This window comes from Macrotis lagotis, chromosome 2 (genome assembly GCF_037893015.1).
Source record: "Macrotis lagotis isolate mMagLag1 chromosome 2, bilby.v1.9.chrom.fasta, whole genome shotgun sequence".
NCBI lineage: Eukaryota > Metazoa > Chordata > Mammalia > Peramelemorphia > Peramelidae > Macrotis > Macrotis lagotis.
This window is the reverse complement of record NC_133659.1, coordinates 4104836-4127393: the sequence shown is the minus strand read 5'-3', so window position 1 is coordinate 4127393 and position 22558 is coordinate 4104836. Positions and strand designations below refer to the sequence as shown.

General features: G+C 36.0%; 2 protein-coding genes across 6 annotated transcripts in view; both read right to left on the bottom strand.

The window, feature by feature from the left end:
* Positions 1-22558, bottom strand: part of LOC141512328 (leucine-rich repeat and IQ domain-containing protein 3-like) — a 286841-nt gene that overhangs the window by 180215 nt on the left and 84068 nt on the right. The window lies entirely within an intron of this gene.
* On the bottom strand, positions 16547-17379 carry LOC141510910 (large ribosomal subunit protein eL34-like). Its single transcript, XM_074220302.1, has one exon. The coding sequence runs from the start codon at positions 17317-17319 to the stop codon at positions 16966-16968; it is 354 nt and encodes a 117-aa protein (XP_074076403.1). The 5' UTR covers positions 17320-17379; the 3' UTR covers positions 16547-16965.

Here is a 22558-nt window from a genome sequence, read left to right as displayed (position 1 = left end):
CCAGTTATTTGGAATTGTGCTATATACATTAAAGTGCAGATGATAGGCAGTTTACCTCAAGAAAGGATCTCTGTATGAGATACCTTCTCCTGACAGGTGAGCTTCAGAATCTTCCTAAGACAAGTGAAAAGGAAGTGATTCAGTTTCCTGACATGGTGCTGGTAGACTGTCCAGGTCTCACAGGCATAGAGAAATTAGGTCAGCACAATAGCTCTGTAGACCCTGAGTTAACTCTGGCAATGTGTGTGTCAACTTCATTATCAACCAAGATCCTAGAAAGTACACTGCCAAGATAAGTGAACTTATCTACAGCATCTAAAACTTCTGCTGTAATTGATGGTTCCATGCATGAGTGCAGTACTGACTGGTGGAGTTCCTATGTTTTCTTGGAGTTGTTATGACAAGCTATAGTTTGTTCAAAATCCACAGTTGTTTTTCTGGTTACAGAGGGTATTTTCTCCATCACAAACAGTCCCAAAGTGTCCCTGATTGTTGCTAATAGCAACCCTGTTTGTGGTGGCAAAGAACTGGAAATCAAGTAAATGTCCTTCAATTGGGGAATTACTTAGCAAACTGGTATATGTATGTCATGGAATACTGTTGTCCTATTAGAAACCAGGAGAGATGGGAATTCAAGGAATCCTGGAGGGATTTGCATGAACTGATGCTGAGCGAGATGAGCAGAACCAGAAATACACTGTACACCCTAACAGCAACATGGGGGTGATGATCAACATTGATGGACTTGCTCATTCCATCCGTGCAACAATCAGGGACACTTTGGGACTGTTTGTGATGGAGAAAATACCCTCTGTAACCAGAAAAACAACTGTGGATTTTGAACAAAGACCAAGGGCTATTACCTTTAATTTAGGGGAAAAAACCTGATATCTATTGTCTGATCTTGCTATCTCTTATACTTTATGTTTCTTCCTTAAGGTTATGATTTCTCTCTCATAACGTTCAATTTGGATCCATGTATACCATGGAAACAATGTATAGACTGAAAAAATGACTTCGGTGGGGGGTGAGGGATTAAGTGGAAAATTGTAAAACTCAAAATAAATAAAATCTTAAAAAAAAGAAAAAAGTAGCTGCCTGTGGTCATGACTTGGACTTCCCCAAATCTTTTCAGTCATCTCAGCCCATCCTACCCTATCTCCCAAAATTCTTCTAGTTTCTTTGGTAATTGACCATTATCCAATTTAATTGTAAGTGTTGCTTATTACTGTGTAAAAGTCACTATTTAAGTCCTAAATGGATGTATGAAATTAATTGATGAACGAAAAAACATATTATTTGCTCTGTGACATATACATATTTTAGGTGTGGATATATAAAAGAGTAAAAACAATCCCTGGCCTTGAGAAGCTTCTATTTTAATAAAGAGAGAGAATGTACACAGAACAATGATGGCCAAGGAGGAGCAGTTTATTTCAGAAAAGCAATACAAAGATCTTAAAAAATAAAATTTATAATCTCAATTACATATCCAACCTTTTTAAATGTTTAAAAGTCAACTTGGTTGACTTGCTCTATTAGGAGGATGTGAAATTCCTCTGTTCAAGAAGCCTGCCCTGTGTGTCTGGTGCACCAACTTGTTTTCTTCATCACATATCTTATGGTTCACCTCATTGGGAAGCCTATCATGACCTCCCTTGCTATGCTTGCTCTCCCCACAAAACATACATATTTTCTATAAATTTATCTGTGTATTTATATGTTTTTCCCTTGTGAAATGTAGACTTCTTAAGGGTCAGGTCTATTTCATTCTTAGCTTTGAATCTGAGGCAGCTAGAAATAGGTGGTTAAGAACTTCTTGATTTCCATTCAATTCATCGATTACCTTCTGTGTCAGCCACTGGATAGACAGAGCAAGAAAAGAAATGAAAATAAACCACCCTGCCCTCAAGAGCTGACATTTTTTGGTAATATATATATGTGTGTGTGTGTGTGTGTGTGTGTGTGTGTATACATAACATAAATGCAAAGTAATTTGGAAGGAAAGGGTCATACTCACTGAAGGGTTCAGGAGATGCCTAGTATAGAAAGGGCAAGTTAACAGGACTTTGGAAGGATCTGAGCTTTCCAAGACAGAGATAGAGATAGAGATAGATAGATAGAGAGAGAGACAGAGAGAGAGAGAGATGATAGAGACAGAGATAGAGAGAGATAGAGATAGAGATAGAGATGAGATAGATAGATAAAGATAGAGATTATATATATATATAAATATATATTTATATATGTGTATATATATATATATATATATATATATATATATATATATATGACCTGGGAGAGAATACTGCAAAGGGATCAAGGCCTAGGCAAAGGCCCAGAGGGAAGAAAGGAAGCATCACCTATGAAGAAAAGCAAATATACCAGAGTGGCTACACTTCAGAGAAAATAAGAGGAAGTAAGGAATACTAACTTGGGGAAAAGCAGTAGCACCCAACAGAGGACTATAAAGGTCTAGTTCTTTAGGAGGTTAATATGTCATAAAAACCAATTGTGGCAGAGAACATGATCTTGTTTAGGAGACATCTGAACAGTGTGTTCTAGAAAAGTAGGAAGAGGAAGTGATTTCTTTTGGGGTTGGAAGGGGGGGGAGAACTGATCATAGCTTGGAGACCCAGGAGAAGCTTTAATGTCTTTTGGTTAGATGACCATTTTGTTTTAAGATGAAAAAACTGAAGCCGAGAGAAGTGATGGGTCTGTTCCCAAGGTGATATCCTAGGGTAATTCTAGGTTATAAGCAACAGGGCCTCTTCTCATTCTAAACTCCACATTCCCACCCCTCCCTTTCTCTTCCATCTACCATGTCCCCCATGGTGTCTCTGCAGCAACAGAAAGGAAGCTGTGGCAACGAAGAGGGCCATGCTGGACTCTGGGAGTGGAAGGTGAAGAAGAGAGACCATCAGAGGTCAGCTGAACCTCCTTTACTCAGTCTTTGCCACTAAGACACACACAAATGTAGCCCTCCTGGGAAGACAAGAGTATTTAACTAATGAAAAGTATTTAAGTGACTATAACCCAGGTTAGAGTGACCATAAATAGAAAAAAATTTCCATAAATTTCCATAAACTATGTATCTATGCTTAGTCATACACCTAGACACATTACAAAGTTTTTACTGGCCTTTTCCCATAGGTGGTCAGTGCCAGGTAGCAGCAATTGCAGTCCAAGAGTGATAGAATGAAAGGAACACAGGCAGAGTCAGAAAGAGGGAGACAAACAGAAATAGAGCCAGAGCCAGAGAGAACCAATGCCATACAGAGAGGAGCCAAAGAAGAAACCTTGGCGGCTGGGTAAGTGACCATAAGGGATGAAGTCTGGCAAGGCTCTCTCAGTGCTTTCCAATGAAGGAAGAAACTGGAGACTTAGGTCCCATTTCACCTTGCTTCATATGAAGGAGAAACCATCTGTCTGTCCTATCCCAGGCTGAAAAGCTCTCTTGCCTTTCCCCAAATGAAGAGGAGACAAATACACACACCTTCGTGCCTTTGGTCCCATCATTTTTGATCCATTCTTCTCTCTCTTTCTCTCCCTGCTCTTTAGCCAGACACCTGAGGGGAGGTAGTCTGAAGGCATCCCTCTCTGCTTATCAACTTCAGGCAGATTTGCCCTCAGACATGCGGTGTGAGATAGAGAACTATCAAGAAGAATCTGCTCTGTCTTGGAGATCAGAGCCTGCTCCAAGATAAAATGACTTGAGAAGGGCCCTGACCCTGGCATATTTTCTGGAAATAGTTGGCACTTATAGAGAGGGCCCAGGATGAACAGGTTACTAACAGAGAAGAGCATTCAGTCTTTGCACCAATCATGCACATTTTTTTGCATTTTATTTTTATTTTATTTTTCCTCAGTAGTATATAAAAACATTTTAACATACTTTTACAAACTGTCCTGGATTCCTGCCAGGAGGGTGCCCATCCATTCTGATCTCTTCAGAGAGAGGGGCCAATGTGCTTGACTTGAAATAGTCCCAGGTTCAGGAGAATTTTGTAGGTCCCTCTGCTGATCACATTTCTAATGAGGAATGAGGGGTTGACATGCTTTCCATTAAATGTAAGCTTCACAAAGTCTTTCACATACTTAGAAAGAGTATAACAGTTATACAAATTAAACTAAGTAATTTCAAGTAGTCTACACCAAATAATACACGGCATGAATTAATTTTCACCCTGGGGCCAAGATGATAAGAGAAATAAAGAAAGACAGAGAGAAAGATAGACAAAGATACAGAGGGAAAAGTCACCAAACTCGTCAAGTAGAAATTCCCTAGAGTGGTAAAGTGTTGTACTCGAGGGATAGGGATGTGACATGGAGGAGCTGCCAATTCCTCTACATGTGTGCTTCTTTCAGAGTTTTTTCCCCTGTCCCTCCAGGGATTTCTCTCTAAAATCAGTCTAGAACTTTCTATGTTGTTACTCTTCAAGCTGGAAGCCAAATGCATACAGATACCCCCTTTCCCCTGCTCCCTCTCTCCCCAACTGGGGAGAGCCTTAAGTAAGTACCTAAAGTCCCAAATGATCAAACATAGTCAGAGATGGTCTTGAGCATCTGTGCAAATTGTAATCCATTCTTAAAACTTGCTCTTTCCAGATCTCTGCCTCACTGGATCCTTTCTCCACCCAAGTGAAAACTTCTCTGTTCTCTCTCCATGTACCCCAGCACTCTTCCTCCTCAATAATTGTGTTTGTTTTATAACAGAGAGTTCCTGGGCAGTGGGTACCTCTTCATTATTGTATTCCTTTATCTGTAGAGCCTAGGACAGGGTCATACTCAAGAAAGGGTAAGAATAGCGATGGAAAATGTAATTTTTATTCCACTTAGGAATAAACTATCACTTTTAGGGAGAGTCTACTCTGAGACATATCATTCTAGAGTGAGACCTGGCTTTTAACCTGAGAGAAACTCTCCCAGGGTCATACAGCCTTATATACTGTCATACTGTCAGAGGTGGGACACTAGTTCTGAGAACAGCTCTCTCCACACTGCTTCAAAGAAATAGGAGATTAATAAATATTTAAACTATTAGTTAACTAATAAATGTTGGTATTAAGAAAATAGAAATGATCCATCAAAGTAAATGTTCATTCCAAGATGCAAATGACAGACTATCATTCTCTATCCCTATTTCACAGGGAACCCACCTGATGTTTAACTAAACTTTTTCTAGTATTCTAAAAGTTCTATGTATATCACTGAAGTCCAGTGGTTGTCCTTCAATTATATTACTCTCACCAGTCTTTACTCATTATACATCTGTCTTATTTCATCCAAAATACCTCTTCTCTCATGTAATTTTTGAAGAATACTTTATTTTCCCATTAAAGAAAGAAAACAATACAATAAATATGATGCAATTCTCTTGATATAATTGTAATCTTTCCCTATAGTTTAACATAAATTTTATCTTTTCTTAGTGGTTTTAGAAAGTTTGATTTTCTCAGAGGGCCCCTTTCTCCTCCTCTGTGACACAGTCAATAACTTCTTAGGGATTTACTTTAATATAGTCAAGTCATATACTATCTGAGCTTTGATGCATTAAAGATCATTGTCTCCCAAATCCATTCCAGTCTTCTAGTGATATCATGTACATGTCAAACAAGAAGGGAAATGGCATTAGGTTCCTCTGAAAACTCACAAAGATATCTGTCTTTTGTGACCATTCTTAGCCAAATAGCACCACTAGACACCAAAGTCAAAGATGATGGTGATGAGTTTATACATCAGATTCTACAGTTCACATGGGTAATCCTTAAGATAATTTCTTTCTATTTATCCTCCCACACATTTTGTCATACATTTTACCTGAAGTTTCTCTGAAGAAATCTAATATCTCATACTGGATTAATTATGACTAGTCTATCTTAATTCCTAGTAAAAGTGAAAAAATAGAGTTTCTCTTTTTTTGCTAAAATATTTGATCAATCTGGCATATTCTAGCAAATCAATGTCTATACTTTAAAAAAGAGAAAGTTGCAAATCAAAAATGCATATTTTAACCTCTTTTTCAGAGGAGGGAAACTAATTAATAAATATTTATCAAGGGGTTGCCATTTTTCAAGCCACTGAAGATACAAACACAATAAATGAAACCACCTGTGTCAAGAAAATTACAGAGTAATGAGATATTACATACAAATGCAAATATATTCAGAGCAAGCATATTGAGAATAAGTAAAAATATAAACAAAATACTTAAATATGAAATAGATATGGGACAGTGGTTATACTGGCAGAAAAGGTTTTACAATGTAGGGAGAAATGGGACAGTGGAGGTCAACACAAATCCTACTCTCCTGGGAATTGGCTCAAAGAGAAAATATCATATGCATTCATTGGGTATAGAAATCTATCTTATACTACAGCAAAGTAGGAGGGGAAGAGGATGAGAGAAAGTGAGTGTGGCCAAAAGAAGTGAGATCAGATTAAAGGAGGTAATGACCAAAAGCAAAACAGATTATTGAGGAGAGAGAGAGAGAGAGAGAGAGAGAGAGAGAGAGAGAGAGAGAGAGAGAGAGAAAGAGAGAGAAGGATAAAAGGGAAAATGGGATGATGGGAATACATTGTTAATAGTCATATCTGCAACTTTAATGGGATGAACTCACCCATAAAATGGAAGAGGATAGCAAAATGAATTGAAAATGAGAATACAATAAAATGTTTGCATGAAGCAGAGACAAACTCAGTGTAAAAATAAAAAGTTCAACTAAAGAGGTAAATCAATTATTCTTCAAATGAGTTTAAAATAAAAGATGTGGTCATGATCAGACAAAGCAAAAATCAAAAATATACTTAATTGAAAGAGATAAGCAAAGAAATATTTTGATAAGCAATAGCATCGACAAAGAAGTAATATCAATATAAAAGAATACATATATATACCAAATGGCATAGCTTTCAAATTCATAAAAGAAAACTTGAATGAGTTACAGGAGGAAATAGAAAATAAAGCTATACTAGTGGGAGATGTCAGTTTTCCCCTTTCAGAATTAGATAAATCTAACAATAAAATGAAGAAAAAAGATTAAGGAGAAAACAGAATTTTCAAAAAGATAGCTATGGCAGATATAGGTGGAGAACAATGAGAAAAGAAAGGAGTATACCCTTTTCTCAGCTGTATATGATGCCTTCATAAAAACTGGTATTTATTAGGGCATATAAATATCACAACAAAATACTGAAAAGTTATAATATTTATGCATACTTTTCAGACCATAATTCAATTATATATATATATAGTCAATAAATAGTTGTGGAAACAGAATAAATATTAGACAAAAATTAAATAATATAATCCTGAAGAATGAGTTGGTGAAAGAACAAGTCATATAAACATTCAAAAATTTCATTAATGATGATGTCAGTGAAATACCATAGCAAAATTTAAAGGACATTATCAACACAGTTCTTAGGGAAAGTTTGTATCTCTAAATTGAATTATGTGGAGCTCAAAATTAAATCAATAAAACACAGAAAGAGCAGATGAATGAATTAAGCATGCAACTAAAAAGAAAACTATAAAGTGATCACCAATTAAACACCAAATAGGAAACTTTGAACAATAAAAGGATAAACTAATAAAAGTAAAAGAAAAACACTGAACTAATAAAAAAAACCTAGGAGATGGTTTTATGGGGAAAACACTAAAACAGAAAAACCACTGGTTAATTTGATTTTAAAAAAAGAGAGAAAAAAACAAATTACTAAAATAACAATGAAAAGACTGAATTGACCATCAATGAAGATGAAACTAAAATCATTATTAGGTTATTTTTTTCCAATTATATGACAATAAGTTTCACAATCTAAATGAAATAGGAGAATATAAACTGTCCAGATTAACAAGTGAAAATATAATACTTAAAAAGAATAATTTTAGAAAAAAAACAGATGAGCCATAAAAAACTGTCAAAGAAAAAAATCCCCAGGATCAGATGGATTTACAAGTGAATTCCCAAACATTTAAAGAATAGTTTATTCAAATAGTCTATAAATTATTTGGAAAAAAACATACAAAATAACTCTTCCAAAGTCCTTTTGTGACACAGATATGATGTAACTAAACCAAAAAGAAAGAAATCTATGAGCCAATTTCCCTAATGAATGCAAAATTTTAAATAAATCATTAAAAAAGTAGATTACAGCTATATGTCACAAGAATAATAACTCTATAATTGGGTGGGATTTAAACTAAAAATATAAGATTGCTTCAATATTAGGAAAATCATCAGCATAATTGTCCATATTGGGTTATGAAGCCAAAACTGACAGAAAGAAGTCATTTTGTCATCAGAGCCTTTCCCAGGGTTCCTCAGAAACATTAAATGAAGTCTCTAAACAGATTCTAGAGGGATAGAACCCACAAAAAGACAGAGTAAAGTAATTTTTCAACTTAAGATAGCTTAGAAGAACTTCAGGTCAGTTCTGTCTCACTTGGGTAGAGGGGGAGTACAGGGCACAGGGAAGCCAGCAGGATGCTCTTAGAGCAAAGATCAGCAACCAAGGCCCTTCAGCATCCTGGATAAGCAGTAAAAACAGCTGTGAGGGTTTCAGCCGCAACACAGAAGGCAAATTGTGATCCCTAGAACCCTTGCACAGTGAGCATGAGTAAGCTGACAACTCAGTACAATGGGCAAGCCTCTAGCACGTGAGGCTCTGGCACAGATGGTCAGCAAAATGGTCAGCACTAAAAGCTTGAGACAGTGCTCCCTCTGCACTTGGAGCAGAGTTCAACTTTAAAAAAAACAACAAATAGTCGATCAAACTAGCAAATAACTATTTTGTCAAGTTAGAAAAAAATTGTAAAAAAAATTATTCATCTGAAGTCACAAAAAGTCAAGAATAGTAAGGGGATTGATGAATATAAATGTTAAATAAGGGGGCCTAGCTCTACAAGATCTAAGAGTATACTATAAAGCAGCAGTCATCCAAACTGCCTGGTCCTGGTTAAGAAATAGAGTAGTGGATCAGTGGATTAGGATAGGTTCAAAAGAAACTGCAGTAAATGACTACAGAAATCTGCTGTTGGACAAACCCAAAGACATGATGGGATAAAAACTCACTATTTGACAAAAACTGTTTGGGAAACTGGAAAATAGTGGCAAAAACTAGACATAGATCCACATCTTACGCTATACCAAAATAAGCTGAAAATGAGTATAGGATTTAGACATAAAGGGCGACACCCTAGATAAGGTAATAGACCAAGAAATACTCTATGAAATATATGGAAAGTGGATAAATTTATGACCAAACAAGAATTAGAATATAAGAATATAAACATAAATACAATAATATAACTGCAAAATGAATGATTTTGACTATTAAAAAGTTTTTGCATTAATAAAATCAATGCTGTCAAAATTAGAAGGAAAGCAGAAATCTGGGAAATAATCTTCACAACTAGAAGTTCTGATAAAGCTCTCATTTCTGAAATATATATATATATATATATATATATATATATATATATATATATATGGAGAGAGAGAGAGAGAGAGAGAGAGAGAATCACATCAAATTTATAAGGTTATAAGTCATTCCCCAATTGATAAATGGTCAAAGGATATGAAGTTAGTTTTCAAATGAAGAAATTAAAGCTATATATAATCATGTGGAAAAAGTGCTCCAAATCATTATTGATTAGAGAAATGCAAATTAAAACAATGAAGTATCACCTCACACCTATCAGATTGTTCAAGATGTAAAAAAGGGAAAATATCAATGTTGGAGAGGTTGTGGGAGGATGGGGACATTGATGCATTGCTGGTGGAGCTGTGAACTGATCCAACCAGTCTGGAGAGCAATATGGAACTATGCCCAAAGAGCAATAATGATGTTTATTCCCTTTGATCTAGTAATTCTAATTCTAGATCTATATCTAGAAGAAATCATAAAAACTAATAAAAGTCCAACATGTTCCAAAATATTCATAGCAGTTCTTTTTTTGTAGTGTCAAAGAATTGGAAATTGAGGGAATGCCCATTAATTGGAAGACGGCTAAACAAATTATGGTACAAGAATGCTGTGGAATACTATTGTTCTATAAGAAACCATAAATAGATTCTAAACAGGCATGGAATGAGTTACAGGATTTAATGCTGAGTGAAGGAAGCAGAACCAAGAGAACAATTTATACATTAACAACAACATCGTGAGATGATCAGCCTTGATGGAAGCAGCTCCGCTCAGCAGTTCAGAGAGCCAGGACAGACATATTAGAGCAGCTATGGATAATGTTATCCTCATCTAGAGGAAGAAAAACAAAACCAAACAAAAAACAAGCCTTCATAATCTGATGAACACTTCAGAAAAACTATCTCTTATGTATCTCTTTACATTGATCCTAATTCCTCATACCAAAAATGACTAATCTGTAAACATATTTATCAAAAATATTGTATACAAAGCTAAAACAACAACCAAAAAATAGGCTAAAATAAGAATAAGAAATAGAAAAAAGCTTAACTATAGAAAGCTATTATGGCAACATGGAAGATCAAAACACTAACTCAGAAAAGGACAGCTACCAAAAAGACCTATTGTGAAGCCCCAGAGGATAAATATGAATTGGTCTCAAGCTCAAAAAGAGTTGTAAAAATCAAGAAATAGAGTCAGGAAAAAATTGGAAAATAAATGAAAACTATGCAAGAGAGCGTCAACATCTTGGTAAAGGAAGCACAGAAATTGACAACAGAAAAAAAAATCCCAAAAAATACATTTGACAAAATGATAAAAGAAAGCAGCTCTTTTAAAAATAGAACTGGTTAAATGAAAAAGAAGATACAAAAATAACTAAAGAAAATAATTCCTTAAAAAATTAGAAATGGACAAATGAAAGCTAATGACTCTATGGGACACCAAAAAACATTCAAATGAAATTTACAAAAATAAAAATAGAAGAAAATGTGAAATACCTCATTGGAAAAAAACAACTGACCAGAATACAGGTCCATGAGAAATAATTTAAAAATTATTGGAAACCTGAAAGTCACAATAAAAAATGAGCCTAGAAAATATATTTCAAGAAATTATCAGGGAAAGCTGCCCTTATTATAGAACCAAATGGTAAATAATCATTTAAAATGTCTATCAATCACATCTTGAAAGAGATCTCAAAATGAAAACCAAGGAATATTGTAGACAAATTCTAGAATTATCAGGGCAAGGAGAAAATAATTCACGTAGCCAGAAAAAAATTCAAATACCAAGGATATATAGTTGGGACTACACAAGATTTAGCAGATTCAACATTAAAGGATTAAAGGGCCTGAAATATGATATTTCAGAGGGCAAAGAAGCTTGGATAACAGCCAAGAATCAACTACTCAGAAAAAAATGTGTATTTTATTTCAGGGGAAAATAGCAAACATTCAAACTTTCCTGACAAAAAGATCAGAGCTGAACAGAAAATCCAATCTCCAAATATGACTCAAAAGATGCATACAAAAGTAAACAGGTAGAGTAGTGGATAGAGCATTTGTCCTAGAGTCAGGAGAACGCAAGTTCAAATTTGACCTCAGACACTTAATAATTACCTGGCTGTGTGACTTTGGGCAAGTCACTTAATCCTACTGCCTTATGAAAAAAAGTAAACAAGAAAGAAAAAAGTTATTCAATAAGATTAAACTATTTACCTTCCTTCATAGGAAGATGACACTTGCAACACTTGGGAACCATTTTTCTATTAGAAGAGGTATAGTTGGGCAGAGTGTGTGGACATATATAGATTTTGGTGCTCTGATCTAAAAAATTAAGGCATAAAAAGGATTATACTGGGAAAAGAGTAAAGGGATAGGCAAAATAGGGTAAATTACAATACATGAAGAGGCACAAAGGATTTATTTCAGCAGAGGGAGAGAAGGGACAGGGAAGAATTACTTGAATCTTACTTTCATCAGATTTGGCTCAAAATGGAAATAACACATAGACTCAGATGGGTTTAGAACTTTATCTTATTCTATAAGGAGGTAGGAAGGGAAAAGGAAAAGAAAAGTGAAAGAAGTGAAAGTAGAAGGGGAAAGAGGAAGAATAGGGAGGGAGAGTTGTTGGAAGAGAGAAGAGAGGACGGATTGAGAGAGATGGTGGTTAGGAGAATACTGGTGAGGAAAGGTAGCGGGAAAGGACAGAGAAAAGTAAAAATTGGAATGGGCGAGGGCATAGGATGAAGAGAAATACAAAATTAGTAACCATAACTGTGAATTTAATTGGGATGAATTCTCCAACAAATTGGAAGAAAATAGCAGAGTGGATTATAAAACAGAATTCTACATTATGTTGTTTACAATTCACATATCTGAAGCCGAGAGATATACACAGAGAAAAGTTAGAAGGCTAGAGTATATTATGCTTCAATTGAAGAAACATGGGGGGGGGGGGATACCAATATTGATCCCAAACAAAGTAAAAGCAAAACTAGATGAAATTGAAAGAGATAAGGGAGGAAAGTACATCTTTCTAAAAGGTACCATAAAACAATGAAGGAATATCAATACTAAACGTTAATACACCAAGTGGCATAGCGCCCAAATTCTTAAAGAAGAAGTTAAATGAGTTACAGGAAAAAAAAATAGAAAATAAAATTAAACTGGGGGCGGGACCTCAACTAGAATCAGATAAATACAACCACAAAATAAATAAAAAATAAGGTGAATAGAATTTTAGAAAGTTAGATATGATAAGAGTTCTGAAGACAAAAGGGATAGAAAGGAATATACTTTTCCTCAGACGTACATGGCAATGTATTAGAAAATATTAAAAACCTCACAGTCAAATGCAAAAAGGCAGAAATATTAGATTCCTGTAATTAAGATCATGATACAATAAAAATCATATGTAATAAAGGGTCAAGGAAAGACAGACTAAATTATTTTATCCAAAGAATGAGTGGGTCAAACAACAAATTATAGATACAATAATTTCATCCAAAATAATGACATTAATGAAATAAAAAAAAAACTTTTAGGATGTAGCCAAAGCAGTACTTAGCACAAATTTTATATCTCAATGACTACCTGAATAAAATAAAGAAAGAGGAAATCAATTAATTAGTCATGTCCTTAAAAAGGTAAACAAAAAAGCAAGTAAAAATTAACAATTAAACATTAAATTAGAAATTCTGAAAATTAAGGAGAGATTTACTACAATTTGATAAAGAAACTATTGAATAAATCTAAGACTTACTTTTATGAAAAAATAAAAGCAATAAACCTTTGATTAATTTGATTTTTTTAAAAAAATAAAGAAAAAACAAGGAAAAAAGAAGAGGGAGAATTCAACACCAATGAAGAGGAATTAAAACTCAAGAGAGATTTTGCCCAAATGTATGCCAATAAACCTGACAATCTAAGTGAAATGAATGAATATTTGTAAAAATGTAAATTGCTTAGATTAACAGAAGAGGAAATAAAATATTTAAATAGCTCAATTTTAGAAGAATAAATTGAATAAGCCATCAATGAACTCCCTAAGAAAAAATCTCAAAGGGCAGATAATGAATTCTACTGTACATTTGAACAACAATTAATTCCAATTCTAAATAAATTATCTAAAAAAATAGGTGGATTCTGCAAAATTCCTTTCACAACACCAATATGTTGTTGATACCTAAATGAGGAAGAACCAAAACAAAAAAAAATTATAGACCAATTTCCCTAATTAATATTGAGGCCATAATCTCAAATAAAATATTAGCAATTATAGTAAGTTATTACCAGGATCATATACTATGATCAGGTGGGATTTATACTAGGAATGGAGGGATAGTCACAAAGGGTGATACCAGGGAGTGAGGTTAAAGTGGCAGAGTAAAGGAAGAGACTCCTCTGTGCTCTCTCTCAAACCATTCCCAATACCTTTAAATAATGACTCTAACCAAATTGTAAAGTGGCACAACCCACAAAAAGACTGGGTGAAATAATTTTCCAGTCAAAGACAACTTGTAGGTTCCATGGGAAGGGTCTGTTCCCCTAGGGTTAGAAAGGACCTACAGTACAGTCTGGCCCATGCCAGAGCCAACTAGTTCCAGTTATACAGGGACAGACTAAGGATCAGTGACAGAAATAGCAGTTCCAGACCTCTCAAACCAGGGATTACCAAGGACAACTTGGAAGTTTAGAAGGAAAATTCTGCAGCACTGTGGAGCACAGTCTAGTGTAGGCTTCAGCAGCACAGACCCAGCCCCATGGAACCAGGAGCAAGCTTCGAGAGCTACAGGACTTCGTTGCTTTGCCCATACTCAGATCTGGGTCACAGTTCCAGGAAGAAGAGCAGAAGCACCACAGAGTTTACTATCTGAGTTCAGTAGGGACTCTCCTCTGTTCTAGGGAAGAAAGGAGTGTCTGTGGTCACCCACAGTCCACAGGCTAGAAGAGTAGTGATAACCTCTTATAAAACCTTGGAGGAATTGAAAACTTGCAGGTCCCTGGAAAAAGGTCTGAAAATAACTACAAAAATGCTCAAAAGTTTGGGTCAATGTGTCCTCCAAGCTGGAAGCAGAGCCAAACCTTAACAAAGAGTTAAAATTAAATGAAAGGTTCGGGAAATGAGCATAAAACAGAAGAAAAAAATCTGATCATAGACAAGGTTGTATAGAAGATCAAAACATACACTCAGAAAAAGATACAATGTCAATGTTTCTACATCTAAAGTCTCCAAGAAAAATTTTAGTTGTTCTTAGGGTCATGGAAGACCTAAAATTGATCTTGAAAATCAAGTAAGGGAAGTAGAGGAAAAATTGGGAAGAGAAATGAGAGGGATGAGGGAAAACTGTGAAAACTGAGTCAGCAGCTTGGTGTAGGAGATACAAAAGATACTATAGAAAATAACATTATTAAAAACCAGACAGGGCAAAATGGGAAAAGTGGTCCAAAAGACTAATGAGGAAAAGAATGTCTTAAAAAGTAGAACTGGCCAAATGGAAAAGGAAATACGGCTCAATGAAGAAAATAATTCCTTAAAATACAGAATGGAGAGGGCAGAGCCAAGATGGCAACAAGAAAGGATCGAGTCTTAGGAGCTCTCTGATAAAACTTCTAAACTAAGGACTCTAACTAAACTTTCGAGAGACAGAACCCACAAAGGGACCCAGTGAGGCAGTTCTCCTACTCAAGGTAACCTGGAAAAGAGCAGAAAGGCTCTGCTCCCAGGGTCCAAGGGGTGGCCCTCTAGAGTGAAAGAACTTCAGCCTCCCAGAGGCAGCCCCAGGGTGCTGGGAGCCCCAGCTCACAGCAGTGGGGGAGTCTCCTGAGCTACACCCTGGGGAGCACCTGGCACAAAGTGGGGGAACAGCGGGGGACCTCTGCCAGAGCGAGCACTTGGAGCCCAGCCCTCAGTGCACACAGCAAGCAGCATGGTCTTTCAACAGCCCACATGCAGGAACAGAAGCAGGTGGATCCAGCCTGTAAGCAGGAGCCTCCAGGGCATGAGCCCATTGAGCTGAGGGAGGGGAGTGAAGAGAGACTGCAGAGCTCTGTCCTCTGCCCCTGGAAAAGGACTCTGGGGCTCTGAACACATTCAGATCCTGATCTGATCGTAGTCTAGGCCCCCACAAAGAACAGCAGCGGTCCCCTCCACCTCAGGCCCATGGCAGACAGGAGTGCATATGGTTATTCACAGACCAGGAGGGAGGACAGAGCCTCACACACTGAGACCCTTGTGGGAGTGCCCCAAAAGCTCAGGAAGCACCCCCAAAACAGGCTTAGGCTGGGAAAATGAGCAGAGAAAAAAGAGGAACACCATTGAGAAATACATGATCTATGATCCCAAGAAGGATCAATATACTCAGTCTGAAGATGAGGAAACACAAGCTCCTGCATCTAAAGACTCCCAGAAAAACAGAAACTGGGATCAGGCTATGACAGAGATAAAAAAAAGACTTTGAAAATTAAATGAGGGAGTTAGAAGAAAAACTGGGAAAAGAAATGAGAGAGATGGAGGAAAAACATGAAAATGAAGTCAGCAGCTTAGTCAAGGAAATCCAAAAAAATGCTGAAGAAAATAGCATGCTAAAAACCAGCTTAGGTCAAATGGATAAAACAGTTCAAAAAGTTGAGGAGAAGACTGCTTTAAAAAGCAAAATTGGCCAGATGGAGAAAGAGATACAAAAACTCTCTGAGGAGAACAAATCCTTCAGACAAAGAAGAGAATTCAGGGAGATTGAAGAATTTTTGAAAGAAATAATAATTAAGGAAAATTTCCCTGGTGTTCTAGAAGCAGAGGGTAAAATCAAAACTGAAAGAATCCATCAATAACCTCCTGAAAGAGATCCCAAAATGAAAACTGTCAGGAAGATTACATCCAAATTTCAGAAGTCCCAAATCAAAAAGAAAACATTCGAGCAGCCAGAAAGAATAATTCAAATATTGTGAAACCATATTCAAAATAACACAAGATTTAATATCTTCTACCATAAGGGATCATAGGGCTTGGAATATGATATTCCAGAAAACAAAGAGCTTGGATTACAATCAAGGATCAACTACCCAGTGAAACTGAACAAACTCTTTCATGGAGAAAACTGGACATTTGATGAAATAATTTTCAAACTTTTCTGTTCAAAGTAACAGAACTGAACAGAAAGTTTGATCTTCAAATAAAAGACTCAAGGGAAGCATAAAAATGGTAAACTGGAAAGGCAAGTCATAAGGGACCTAATAGTGCTGAATTGCTTATATTCCTGCATGGGAAGATGATACTCATATCTCAAACTTTCTCATTTATTAGGGCAGCTAGAAGGAACATATATAGACAAGGCACAGGTGGGAATTGGATTTTGAAAACGTATTTAAAAAATGGAATTATGGGCAGCTAGGTTACAAAGTGAATATAGAACCAGCCCTAGACTCAGTAGGTCCTGAGTTCAAATTTGGCTCAAGACAATTAATAATTACCTAGCTGTGTAATCTTTTTTTTCACATTTTAATTTTCTTTATTATTCAAAAACCATCCTTTTTATTTACTCTTTTGACTCTGTGCTTGTGCCTTCAACACCTTCACAACAATTTTCTGCTCCTCAATCAGGAAAGCACGATTGATCCTGTCATGGACACATTTAGCACACATGGAGCCACCATAAGCCCTGCTGACATGCTTTTTTGTCTTTGATAGCCTCATAAGAACTTTCGGTCTTACTGCCTGAACACCTTGAAGTCTTCCTGGGCACACACCACAGGCTGATTTTGGTGTTTTTCCAACTTTCTTGGTGTAAAGGTAAACAATCCTGTTACCTGGAGTTCGTGACAGTCGAGTTTTGTTGGAAGCTGTATTGTAGGGCAACCTACGCCGATATGTCACGCGCTGAACCATTTTTAATTTCTTGTCAGGTTCGCCGCCGGAAGAAGGACTAGCTGTGTAATCTTGGTCAAGTCACTTAACCCTATTGCCTTGGAATGAAAAAGCTTTACTCTCATTGGAATTGTCTCAGAAAGGAAATAACATACATATTCAGTTGGATATGTATCTTACCTTATCCTTGAGGAAAGTAAGAGAGGGAAGGAATGGGAGAAAGGGGGTAGAAGGGAGATAGGTGGTAGGAAATTTTTGGGGTAGTTAGATTCAAAACACTTTTGAGGGGGATATGAGTGAAAGGGGAGAGAGAATAGAATAAATGGGCATAAGGAGGAATAGAATGGGGGAAAATTTTAGCAATAGTAACTGTGGGAAAAATATTGAGACACATTTCTCTGATAAAGACCTTATTTCTCAAATATAGAAAACTGTGTCAAATTTATTAAAAATAGGATTCATTCCCCAATTGATAAATGATCAAAAGATATGAACAGTTTTCAGATGAAGTTATCAATTCACTCTATTTAAATATTTTTTAAGAAATGTCCCCACTATTGATAGAAAAACGTGAATTAGACCAATACTGAGATACTATTTTATACCTATTAGATTTACTAATAGGATGGAAGGAGAAAATTAAAATGTTGGAGATGTAGGAAAATTGAGCCATTGATGAACTAGCAGCTCTTTTCTGGAGCAATGGGGAGTTGGAGATTGAGGGGATGTCCTTTGGTTGGGGAATGGCTGAACAAATTTTGGCATATGACTGAGATGAAATATTGTTCTGCTTTGGGAAATGATGAGCAAATGATCTTATAAAAACAAAACTAACATGAACAGATTTAATGGGAAATGTATTATATACAAACAAACAGCAGGATTGCAGGATGATCAGCTGTGAAGGACCCTCCTTTTGCCAGTAATGCTGTGACCCAAGAGAACTCTGAAGGACTATGATAAAGAATACTGTACATTCCCCAACTTTATTTTTCTTTAGTTTTCTTTGGGGGGGTATGTTTACATCTACAATATGACTGTTGTAATTTTTTCCATGACTACACATTTTTAACCTATTTCTCAATGAGGATTTGTGGGGTGGGAGGAAGGAAGAGAATTTGAGAAACTTGAACTGTGAATATTGAAACTTGTGTTTGCAGGTAACCAAGGGAAAAAAATAAAATTTGTCATCAGAAAAAAAAAGGAGGGGTGAAACTATATGCCAATAAGGAGAACAAGGAAGAGTTTATTTGCTAGATCTATGGAGATGGGAGGAATTTTTAAGACCAGAAGTCATTCCCCAATTAATCAAAGGATATATGGTCAAAGGATATGAACAGGTAGTAATCAAAAGAAGAAATTAAAGTTATCTATAATCATAAAATGATCTAAATTATTGGTTAGAGAAATTTAAATAAAAATGATGAGGAAGTACCTCATACTTATCAATTTTACAAATAGGATAAAACAAGAAAATGATAAATGTAGGAGGAGATGTGGGAAAACTGGAACATTAATGCATTGTAGGTGGAGTTGTGAACTGATCCAACCTTTCTGGAGCTCAATTAGGAACGAAGCCCAAGGGGTAATAAAATTGTGCACACTCGATCCAGCAATACCACTATTAGAACTGTTCCCCAAGAAGATAAAATAAAAAGTAAAAGGTTCTTTATGTGAAAAATATTTATGACCTCTTTTTTCTTGCTATTTTTGGTGGTAAGGAATTGGAAACTGAGGGGATGTTCTTCAATTAGGGAATGATTGAACAAGCTGTGTAATATAATTAAGTGCAATGTAACACTTTTACTATAAGAAAAAATAAGCAGCATTTTTTTCAGTAAAGCCTGGGAAAACATACATGAATTGATGCAAAATGAAGTGAGAAGAACCAGGAGACCTTTGTACACAGGAACAGCAATAATTTATGATGACTGATTGTGAGTGATAAAGGTATTTTCAAAAATTCAATTATCCAAGACAATTCTGAAGGACTGATGATGAAGAATGCTATCCATTGATGGTCCCTCAATGTTTACTGAAGCACATTACTTTTTTTTTTAGTTTTTTCAAGACAGTGGGGTTAAGTAACTTGTCCAAGGCCACACAGCTAGGTAATGTGTCTGACCCTGGATTTGAACTCAGGTTCTCCTGCCTCCTGGGCTGGTGCTCTATCCACTGTGCCACATAGCTGCCCCAAAGCATACTATTTTTTAAACTTTATTAATCTTGGTTTGTTGGTTTTTGATTTGGGGTTTGTTTGGCTTTGGTCAGCATTTCCTTCTGAAACATGGATGAGAAGAAAATATTTTACATGACTGCTAATATATAATCTACGCCAAACTGCTTGTCTTTTTAGGACATAGGGGGCAAAAAAGAAAGGAGGGAGACAATATGGACTTTAAACTTTAAAAATGAATGTTAAATGTTTTTATTGTAATTGAGAACAAAATAAAAAAAATAATGTTAATAAAATAAAAACAATACAGATTCTATCATAACAGATTATTCTCTTGCTTCAGAGTGTTCACAATGCCCTTTGACCTGAAACAGAAATCACTTCAAGAATGAGATCGAGTTAGAAAGGAAAGGATTCCTTTTTTTGTCCCAAAGGGACATTAACATGAACACGAAGACTTTTCATGGCAGCCACTTTGTCTCTGGCTTCTTGAAGTCTATCAGAAGCCTTCTTAGCAGTAATAGTTTGAATAATCAATTTCTCTTCTAGGTGTCTTTTATTTATTGCTTTGATCCTAATGGGGAAAATGATAGATATATAAATGTATAAATTAAAATTAATTATGACTAATAAAATTATTTTTGATATTATTACTAATAACTGATAGTTGTGTAATACTTTACATATGTAATCTAATGTAAAATGTAATCCAATTTAAGCCTTGAAACAACCTTTTAATAATAGTAGCTTCATCTGAGGGCACCATTACTCAATGCATCTCTTCCTCAGGATGGGTCTGGACTCATGTGTTCCTTCTTGGAAGACTAGAATTATATTCATTATCTCACATTGTTCAAATTGAAGCTACTTCTGTAATAGTTATTTGTTTAGAATAATCAACTTTTCCCACCCAATTGCATATTTAAAAGTCTTAAAGAGTTGTAATGACTTATTTGTATCAAATACTTTAAGATTTTTATATGAAGAATATTATTATCCTGATTTGATGGACAAGGAAATGTCTGCTTCCAGAATATGAGTAATTTCTCTAAGGTCACACAGCCAGTCATCAGAGAGCTCAATTTTGACCTGAGGTTAGAACCTCCCACTTCTAGATCCATCACTCTTCCATTGAACCATGTGGCCCTCACATCTTACTGTAGTTGTTATTTAAAAAAAAAAAACAACTCAAGAGTCAGTCAGTTAGCAAACTTTTATTAAGCTCCTACTATATGCTTAACCCTGCGCTAAGGACACAAAAAAGGACAATGGACAGCCCGTATTTTCAAGGAGCTCAGAGTCTATGGATGGGGAGACAATTTGCAAAAAATAACTACTACAAACAAAAAATAGGCAGGAAAAATTAGCTATTATGTCCTAAAGAAAGGCTCTGAGATTACGGATGAGTAAAAAACACTTCTTGTAGAAGGTAGGACTTTGCCTGAGACTTGAAGAAACCCAGGGAAGCTAGGAGGGAGAGAACAATGAGGAACTGTGCTAGGCAGAGAAGACAGTCACTGAAAATGCCTTCAGTTGCACAATGAAGGGTCTTCCTCAGGGATTAGCTAGGAGGCAGTACCCTTGGTTGAAAGAGCAAATATGTGATGTATAAGATGTAGAAAAAGGTCAGAAGATGCCAAAGAGATGATTTATGTCTGATGCTTGCAGCAGCAGGAAGGCATTGGATTTGATTCAGTGTGGTTGACAGGACCAGACTGGTGCTTTAGGAAGGTCACTTTGCTAGCTGATTATAGAGACATGAGGCAGAAGCCCCTCCTAGGTGATGATGTTTTATACCAGGATGGGCATGGTGCCAAGGGAGAGAAGAGGGCATATTCAAGAGAGGTTTTAAAGATGGAAATGCCAGAACATGACAAGTAATTGGTAAATTGTGATGATAGCAAAGCATCAAGGAATATACTTATATTTTGAACTGGATGACTGGGACAATTGTATGCTCTCAACAGTTATAGGGAAGTTATGAAGATGAGAAGGTTTGAGAGAGACATACTGAATGCAACTTGGGACATACCAAGTTTAAGATGTCTATAAAATGTCCAATTTTGGCCACTGGAGATGCAAGACTGGAGGTGATGGAGAAAGGGAAAATGTGGACAAACAGATCTGAAATTCATCTGCATAGAGATGGTAGTTGAATTCATCAGAGCTGATAAGATCAGGATTATGAATTTTCCAAGGGGGTCCCAATTGTAGTAACGCATATTTGACTGTGAGCAGGGGCAATAGATTACTCTTATAATACTTTCTGAAGAGTCTCAGCAACATCTTGACAGTTTTAGAGTAGAACTATCAAATTCTTGGTTTATGGAGCCAGAGACAGAATGTCATGGAAAAATGTTTGGCAAAATAAAGAAAAATAATAATATGGCATAGATATTGGCCCTTTGCATTTTTCTAAGTCAACATGAGCTCACAGGGTTTTCTATCTGAGTCCAATAACACTAATTTTAGTACAGTGATACAGGTTATAGTAGTTTCTTGAAAAGCAGTCCATCAAAGATGGGAATAGATTAAAGTAGATTAGAGGCTAGCCAGGTGGACTCTCTTAACATTCCTCTCTAAAAGAATTTCAAAATAACACCTCAAGCCAAATTTTGGAGTAACAAAACTAACAAAATATTTTTCCAACCTAATAAAACTTAGGAAATTAAGGACATTTTTGTGACAGTAAGGTGAGAAGCCTGTTAAGAGCTGATGCTTTTCAAGGAACTACTATAACCTGTATCACTGTACTATCACTGTACTAAAATTAGCCCAGAGACAGAAAAAGGATCAGAAATTCGACAGAAAGAGATTATAGAGAACTCTTTGTTGGCACTGGTATAGCCATTACTGATTAGTACTGTTTTACTTGTACACAGGTCTGGGCAAGTTGGAGGTTGACCCAACCAAAGTAGCAAGGACTTTGATCAAAGTTCCAGGAAAATAGCTTCTATGGCTAAAAGGGATCAGGGAGTAAAGCTGTGCTATAAGAAATGATGAGAAGAGTCGTTTAATAAAAAGAAATACAGACAGAAAGAAAAATGATGAAATCAGTTTCCAGCTCTCCCAGCCCAGGGATTG